The sequence below is a fragment of the Galeopterus variegatus genome, unplaced genomic scaffold (genome assembly GCF_000696425.1).
Source record: "Galeopterus variegatus unplaced genomic scaffold, G_variegatus-3.0.2 Scaffold432, whole genome shotgun sequence".
Lineage (NCBI taxonomy): Eukaryota > Metazoa > Chordata > Mammalia > Dermoptera > Cynocephalidae > Galeopterus > Galeopterus variegatus.
In genome coordinates this window covers 244,972-253,924 of record NW_007726543.1, presented here as the reverse complement: position 1 = coordinate 253,924, position 8,953 = coordinate 244,972, and the positions used below count along the sequence as shown (strand labels likewise).

Genomic DNA, 8,953 nt, shown 5'->3' with positions numbered 1-8,953 from the left:
GCAGAAACCTAAAAGGCCTAAGAAATCTTGGCAGGAAGATAATAGCTAAATTTAGGAAAAGGGCACTTCAAACCAATCCCCCTCCTCCAAATAAATTCATAAACAATTACTGGATGAGTTTCAGTTTTATTACAAAAATGAAGATAATCAGTTTGATCAAAATGAAAGCTTGCTTACAAGTTTTACATGAATATTCTAAATACAAAGTCTCCCAAAACAACATACTTTTGATATGATTTTCATTTTTTAAAGGGATGCAAACATTCCATTTTCTCATTTATAATCTCTATTCCAAGGCATAGTACTTTAATATCTTTTCTGCAATTATAACCAAATTCACAAATATAACCGAAACACACAGACAAAACCAAATCTATTTTTTTTTTTAACAGAGGTAAGTCCTTAATAACCAGCCCTTACGTGTTTTCAAAATCTTGTACTATACTGACATGATTTGCAGTCAGTTTTTTTTTTCCTACCCTTAAGGCTACAAAAAACTGTTGCAAGTGCATTGCAAAAAAATTCTAGACCATTTAATGCAAAAATCAAAAAAATAGTTCTCCAATAAAAAGTAAATTTTATAAATGGTAGGAAATAGTATCTGTGGTAAGCAACTAATTGACATTTTCCCCTATTATTAAACAGATCATGTTACACAGAAACAGGGAAGACAAGTTATCAAATATGACAAGTTTATGCTATGTTTACATCCCTCATTAAAAAAAAATAATTTGATATTTTTCACACATTCCATCTGAAAATTACATTTTCCCATCAGGTTGGAGGGGGAGGATAATACTGTCCATAATTCCAAGGATTCTGATAATTGTACTGAAAGGAAAAAGGAAAGAGTAGACATGTTAGCATACTAAAATCATGGCTGAGATCCATATATAAAAACATAACTAAAGCAGGTATGTTTAAGAAAATCGGCATGTGTTCATTGCCAAAATCCAAGATTTAACCACAAAAACAATGTATTATATACAGTCTGGAACAAAAGCAAAAAAGTTTTTTTTCCCTTAAAAAAAAAAGACATCCTAATTTATCCTTCTAACAACATCTATGAGCAGAAAATTATAATTATATGAACTCACTTGATACCAGGCACTATAATTATATACAGCTTGATTTGCCTGTAAATCACCATCGATCATCTGTGTAGATGACGAAGTTGTATCTTCTGTGTGTGCTTTCTTTTCCTCTGGTTCTTCTGATCTATATAAAAGGTCAAAATGGAAACTTTCAAAACTCCCACAGATAAGAAGCAATAGATGAATGTCACCTATGTACATTTACTAAGTTTTCAACCACTCATTTTATGATTTCTCTTTTTTTTTTTTTTTTTGGCAGGTGGCTGTTACAGGGATCAAACCCTGGAACTTGGTGTTATTAGCACCATGCTCCAACCAGCTGAGCTAACCAGCCAGCCCCTGACTTTTTTTCAAATCATGAAAATTAAGTATCTAAATTATAAAGGTAACATTTAAAAATATCTGTCTTTAAAGGCACTATGAAATGTCTTCTTTCAAGCATCCCTTTCTGACTCAGCAAGACGTTACATACCCATTTTCTGCTTTCCTTTTTAAAGAATCCTGTTCTTTTAAGAGTGTCTGATGTTCATCATAAGCATTCAGAAGCCTGAGAGAGAAGGAAAAAAAAGTCCTCTGGAATATACAAACACCAAAATGTTTACGTTTTAAGATTTTAAGCTGTTTCCACTTAGGGAAACTGCCTACATAAATTTCTAAGTGGTTCATCTATTTTTTCATATTCCCTTAATTTTAATTTTCAACTGTAACAGTGTTAAGTCCTTATACTCAGACTTACTGCAAGGGCCTAAATGACATCCTTGTGTTCAATTTTTCTGCTTGTTATTGCAAACTTAAAAGGACGTGTCTTTTAACTTCATCTGTCAAAACTCTTTGAATAGCTGGCTCCTGTCAGTTACCTACTGCATATGCTCTGAACTTAGCCTAGCTTTCAAGGCACAGCACAATCAAGAGCACACTTCCACTACTTCACAAAATCTTCTAGTCAAGCAGATGTTACTTTTATTTATTTATTTATTTTTTGTCCTTTTTGAGACCGGCCGCACCGTGCTCAGCCAGTGAGCGCTGTGAGCACACCGGTCATCCTTATATAGGATCCGAACCCGCGGCGGGAGTGCAGCGCCGCACTCTCCCGAGTGCACCACGGGCTCAGCCCAGATGTTACTTTTATATAAACTTTTTTTATATGAACTTTAAAAATTTTTTTAATATGATCTTATTTCTACCACTGTGTTCTCTATTCAGCTTATCAGAATTCATTAGCAACTAAATGAAGCCCCCACCTCCTCTATGAAGCATAACAAATCCAATCTGATCCACAGAGATCACAGCCTTAAAAGTTAATACTACCTCATACAATTACATATTTCCTCTTATATTCATACCATCCAACCAGACCAAAAGCTAGAATTAATGTTATTTCTTTTGTATATCTTCCTCAAGTGCAAATCAATCAGAAGACACTAAATACACATGAAGTAGTTAAGAGCACAAACTTTGAAATAAGTTCTAATCCCAGCCCCACAATATAATAGCTAAGTGACCTTGGAAAAATTGCCTAATCCCTCTTTAAGCCTGTCTTCATCTATTACAAAAACAGTATCTATCCCCCTCATTATACTGCTATGAATTTTACATTAGCTAATATAAACATTTCGCATGATGCCAAACATTCAATAAATATTAGCTGCTGTATTAGTTGAACTAAAATTTTACACAGCCATCAAAAACATATACAAACATATACAAGCATACACACAATTCTGTTATTTTACAGTGGTTTCAATGGAAACCACTCTAAACCAGAATTAGAGGAAAGCCTAACAGGCACTGAGTTTTTTCCTTACTAGAACCATATAAGAATTGAACTTCAGCAATTCTTTAGCCAATCTTTTTACTCTTCTGTTTACCAAATTTAAATCTTAAACTTATCCTTTTCCCAAATCCCCTAGAGCAAATCCTACCACCCTCTAACTTTCAGCCTGTTACAATGCAGGAGGATAAGGCCCTCAAGCACACGCTGTGGGATAATATCCATCCTCTTCTCCCATCTCAGATAAAATGGCATTCCTATATTCCATCCACCTTTATTGACCTATATATTAAATGTTGTATGTTTCAAGGTTCAGTCCTTGTCCCATTTCCCTTTTTACAGGATTGCTACTTCCTGCCTTCTCTCATTCACTCATCATTTAAATTATTCTAAAATTGAGAAAACATTTTTGAAAGAAAGACAAACCATATGTCCTCCTCTTAAGCACATACACATTTATAAAACTGAATTTACCCCGGCATATCTCTGAGGAAAAAGTAAGCTAAGCAAACATTTTTAAACTTAACAATGTACTAATCAGGACTAATCAAATTCCCATCCAAAAGTACTGATGCTCATTTACCATTTAAATAAATAGCATAATTAAGTTCTTACTTATTAACATCTGAACCAAAATCTTCAAGAAATTCCACTTTCCTCTGAGAAAATGTAATTTTCATTTTAATAGGTAATGAGCCACGTATAGCTTTGTCAAAACAATTAAGGATATTTTCTTCATTTTGTTTCAGGTCACCACTATATTCCATTTCAAGTAAATTGAGGTATAATTTTGTGTTCTCCTGTGTAAAAAAGCAGTATCAATTAACATTTCTGAAACATTTTTATTAAAACATATTTAAAATGCCTTTTTATATCTCAATTCAAAAAATTCACTTGAAAATTACACTATAATACAACTCATGTTAAATGCTTTCAGCATACATCTAAAGAGGTGAAAAACTCATTGGCACATTGATAAGTAATGCCATCATTCTAGTTGTCTCCCAAACTATGCAAATTGTTGAATGCCAATAAATCAAAACTCTACATCCAGTGGGCTGGCCAGTTAGTTCCCTTGGAGAAGAGCATAGTGCTGGTAGTTTTTCATAATGGCTGTACTAATTACAGTTCCACCAACAGTGTAGGAGGGTTCCCCTTTCTCCACATCCTCACAAGCATTTGTTATTCTCTTTCTGATAATAGGCAGTCAAATTCGTATAACTTCGTATAATGTATGCTATACGAAGTTATTACGCCCCAAAAAAAAAAAAAAAAAACAAAACTCTATATCCCATCTTGCGTTTACTATGACTTGACCTACCATGACAATTAAAAAATAAAACACAAAAAATGGTCTCTTATGATTTCGACGATTTTTTTTTTTTTAAAGATGATCCATAAGGGGATCTTAACCCTTGACTTGCTGTTGTCAGCACTATGCTCTCCCAAGTGAGCTAACCGACCATCCCTATATAGGGATCCGAACCCGCAGCCTCGGTGTTATCAGCACCACACTCTCCCAAGTGAGCCACAGGCCGGCCCAACAACAATTTAAATTCTTACAACTCTAGATAAACATCTTAAACTACAGCTAGAAACAAACTCTTAAAAATCTATGCCTTAAACAGACCTGGCAATAGCTAAAAACCTAAAAAATGAGAAATTTCCTACACACTGCCTTTTATCAATTGATATGTAAAAGGATACTCTGTAAAAAGAAAATCATCTCACTGCTACATTTGCTACCATGTAGGCAAATGCTGTGCTTTTGTTTATAAAGCATTCTCCCAGACCCCTCTGTTCTACTTAGTAAATGTGTTGTAAAATTTCTAAAAGGAAAGTATCATAATTTCTGCAACACTTTTTAGCCAAATAACCTTAATTTTTTTCAAATGTTTAATTCAAAATAATTTGAAGAAATTTTTAAAATGGCAACATCAGTTTAGAGGGACTGCTGTCCTCATTTAGTAATAAAATTACATACAGACCAAATGTTTCATCACAGTTGCCAGAGTGAAAAAAATGGCCACTGATTTTATGGAAGATACTCTAAAAAAATAAAAATACATACTTTGTCTCTTTCAATTGCTTCCAAAAGCACCTTTCTTGATTTTGGAAAGTTCTTTTGTATTTTGAAAAGATGTCGGGCAAGTTTGATAGCATAAAACGATGATTCATTATTTGATTTGGCATCCTTAATGGCATCCTGAAGCAAATGTTCGGCTTCTTCCATATTACCATGCCGTCGTTCTAAACTTACTCTTCGCAAACGAACCATTGCCAATCCTAGAACACATTCTTCAAATGTTCTCAAGATATTTCTGGCTTCATTAATATTACCTAGAAATAGTAATTAAATGTTTACACTTTTGTTTAAACTTCTGAAGGATCTTTTACACCAGGTATTGGCAAGCAACAGCCTAAGAGCTAAATCTAGACCTCTGCCTGTTTTTGTAAAAAAAGAAAAACAGCCATCCTTATTAGTTATGTATTGTCTATGGCTGCTTTGGGGCTACAAGAGCAGAGTTGGGTTGTTAGGAAAGAGACCATATGGCCTGCAAAGCCTAAAATATTTACTATCTGTCCCTTTACCAAAAAGGTTTGCCAATCTCTGCATTATACCATCCCTCAACACTCAATTCCTATAATTTAATCTTGAAATAAAATTCCAAAAATATCAACTGAAATTCCTCATCCTTACCCTGCTGTTCCTCAAAAGCTGCCCAAAGCATATGCACCATGGGTTTCTTTGGGAGATGAATAGTACAAGCTCTGCTGAAGACATGCCTCACTCCTTCAATGCTATGGTTTTCCATGTACTTGGCATACTACATACAGAAAAGAGGAAATACTGAATAATTTACAGTTGAACAAGCCATTAAATATGTGACAGAACGATAAAATTCTATTTTAAACCCATTCAGCACCTTTATTGAACCACTAGACTAGTTTCTGTAAGGAAGGACGAAGAGAGGCAACGAGGTTGGCATATGCAGCAGTCAAATCTGGTTGCAAGCAGACCATCTCCTAATGCAACAGATATAGTTATATGAACAACATTCAACAGAAGTACAAAAAAGGTTAGTCACTAGATCAATGTTTATAATATATACAAGTTTGAGAGCATATAATTTTCTTACCTTAATCCAAAACTCCTCATAGAGGGCACATGATATGACACATCTTTCAAAGAGAACCACAACTCGTTCATGAGTCCCATTTTCAATTTCAAATTCTAAGTATTCTTTCCAGTTTTTTAGCTGTGCCTTTTCCAATGGTTTCACGTGAAAATAAGGTCTTTTAATCTGTAATAAAATCGTGAAATGGCAATGAAAGTAAACTACTGAATTGCATACTTTAAATGGATGAATTATATGACAACTGAATTATATCTCAATAAAGCTATGAGTCAAAAAAATAAAAAATTAAAATTGTGGTGAAAGGGCCAGACCGTGGCTCACTCGGTAGAGTGCGGCGCTGATAACACCAAGGCCACGGGTTCGGATCCTATATAGGGATGGCTGGTTTGCTCACTGGCTGAGCGTGGTGCTGACAACATGAAGCCAAGGATTGAGATTCCCTTACCGGTCATCTTTAAAAAAATAAATAAATAAAATAAAATAAAACTGTGGTGAAAAAACTCAATTTTACTATATACCTAAAATGGGTACATTTTACTGTATGTAGAGTATAACCAACAAGGTTGATTTTAAAAATTCAACAATTATAAAAAATTGTACAGATTAAGCAGATATCTTGCAATTCAAGTAAGTCTAAATTCAACAAGATTCTAAAATTGATAATAGAAAATGATAACACTGATAATGGTAGCAATAAATGAGATGAATGTATTACTTAAATATGCAAAAATAAAGAAAAAGTAACAGACATTATCAAAAGTTAAAGAAAAATACATTATTCCTATCTTCATATTTTCAAGACTGTTAAAAAACAGAAACACTTACACCTTCTTCAAATGTCCATCTTTTACTAACTTCATGCTCATTATAATTAAACATTTCTTGATGAATCTCAATGATTCTATGTCTCATGTTTTCTATTTCAGTAATTAGCTTGGGAAGAAAAAGAAAAAATCTCAAGTTACATACCAAAATTGTTCAACATTACTGCTTATATTTAAGTATCATCCACAGATACTTCAGTCTTAGAATAGTGGTGGGTTTTTAACTATTAGCAATTATGTGCAAAGTCCAATTAACAATACTAAAATTCGTGATAGAACTCCTAATAAACCATCTTCTTATGTATTTCTTTCTTAATAGGACTAGTAGATCACAACCTAAGCAAAATATTCCTTCTAAGAAGCTACATTTTCTTTTCTTTTTCTTTTTTTTTTGTCCTTTTTGAGACCGGTTGCACCGCGCTCAGCCAGTGAGCGCACTGGCCATCCCTATATAGGATCCGAACCCGTGGTGGGAGCGCTGCTGCGCTCCCAGCGCCGCACTCTCCCGAGTGCGCCACGGGCTCGGCCCAGAAGCTACATTATTTTCAGGTGGTTTCTCTACCTTAAATCTATATTTCAACCATACCAGCTAAATAACCTCCACCTGCCTCAATCAAAAACTAACTTTATACAAGCTACACGGGGCTGAGCCCATGGTGCACTCGGGAGAGTGCGGCGCTGGGAGCACAGCAGCGCTCCCGCACGGGTTTGGATCCTGTATAGGGATGACCGGTGCGCTCACTGGCTGAGCGCGGTGCGGCCGGTCTCAAAAAGGACAAAAATAAAAAAATAAACAAGCTACAAGTCACTGGGTAAATGGCCAGCTATATAATTTATCACTGTGTAACACGTAGTGAAGGAACACAAGGTCTAATTTCTCATGTACTAAAGGACTTTTGAGTAAGTCTGGTTACCTTTGCTGGATCAGTTATGTCTTCAATTCCCAAAGGTAGATCATCACCAGGAGGACCATCATCACCACTATGTCCATTTACAGAAGCTAATTCCCTTCGCAGTTGAATAAACTGTTCACCAGTTAAAAGATCTCTAGGCAAGTTATTCTGTACATGTTCCTTAAATCTAAAGGAAGACAATAAAAATACATGCTCTATATCTGAATCATAATTTTAGATCCCATGTTAGATTCCTATACACATTACTCTTTCAAAAGAACTCTGATTTAAAGAAAGAAACCAAAATATCATACCCTTTCTCCTTCCCATCTATAGTGAAAGGCTACCACTTAATAAATGTCTAAGGATATCTTCATTTCCTTCCTGCCTTTGCAGTGGAATAGACAAGGCACAGAAAGGCATAAATTCAAACCCAGTTCTGTCTGTTGCTAATTACCTAACTTAACGGAAGTTTTTCCCTTCTCTAAATCTGAGTTTGCTCATCTATAAAATGGGACAATAAAACCTATTTTGCAAAGTTACAATACAATTAAATACAGTAATCTATATTTAAGTTATAAATGATCACGTGTAAATGACTTGTAAACGTCAGTAGTTCCTTCCCACCTCCCAATTACTCCTCAATCCATGTGTGTTCAACAAACCAATGAAATCATCCTAATGAAGGTCACCAATCACCTCTTATATGCAAAACTAAATGGGTACTTGTTTTGTAGTATATCTTCTATTCTAATAATATCCTCGGTATTTGTTGTTAATCACATCTTACTTTTAGAACGTTCTTCCTCCCTTTGCTTTTCAGTTACCACTTCCTTGGTTTTCCTCCAAGCCTCTGACAGCTGCTTAATCTCCTATGGCTCCCCCTTCCTACCTACCCTAATTGCTAGTATTCCAAGAATTCCACTCTCCCTTTTGTTCTCATGTTTTTATATACTTTCTGGGCAATCTCACTAATACAGCTTCAAATAATGCCTATACTATAATGACTCTCAAAACTGTAACACAAGTTCAAACCTTTCTCCTAAATTCCAGATTTAGGAGAAATATCCAAATGCCAACACTGCACAAGGAAATATAGATTAGTTTTAAGCTAATCTATAAAAATATTTTTGAAGAAAATGTCATTTAACTATTTTATTCACACATTCTAATTTATTAACATGCAATTTTTTTATTTTTATTTTTATTTATTTTATTTATTTATTTTTTT

At 34.5% G+C, this 8,953-nt stretch overlaps 1 protein-coding gene across 6 annotated transcripts in view; it reads right to left on the bottom strand.

Annotated features, from left to right (window-relative positions):
* Positions 1–106: 106 nt before the first annotated feature.
* PRPF39 (pre-mRNA processing factor 39) overlaps positions 107–8,953 on the bottom strand; it is a 35,473-nt gene continuing 26,626 nt past the window's right edge. For all 6 annotated transcript variants that reach the window (XM_008568697.1, XM_008568702.1, XM_008568699.1 and 3 more), the window contains 9 exons: positions 7,744–7,909; positions 6,831–6,938; positions 6,006–6,170; positions 5,567–5,693; positions 4,937–5,205; positions 3,481–3,665; positions 1,567–1,641; positions 1,098–1,218; positions 107–831 (listed from right to left, as the gene is read on the bottom strand). In XM_008568697.1, the coding sequence (XP_008566919.1) occupies positions 775–831; positions 1,098–1,218; positions 1,567–1,641; positions 3,481–3,665; positions 4,937–5,205; positions 5,567–5,693; positions 6,006–6,170; positions 6,831–6,938; positions 7,744–7,909 (1,273 nt within the window). In that variant the 3' untranslated portion in view covers positions 107–774. The remainder of the gene's footprint in view (positions 832–1,097; positions 1,219–1,566; positions 1,642–3,480; positions 3,666–4,936; positions 5,206–5,566; positions 5,694–6,005; positions 6,171–6,830; positions 6,939–7,743; positions 7,910–8,953) is intronic.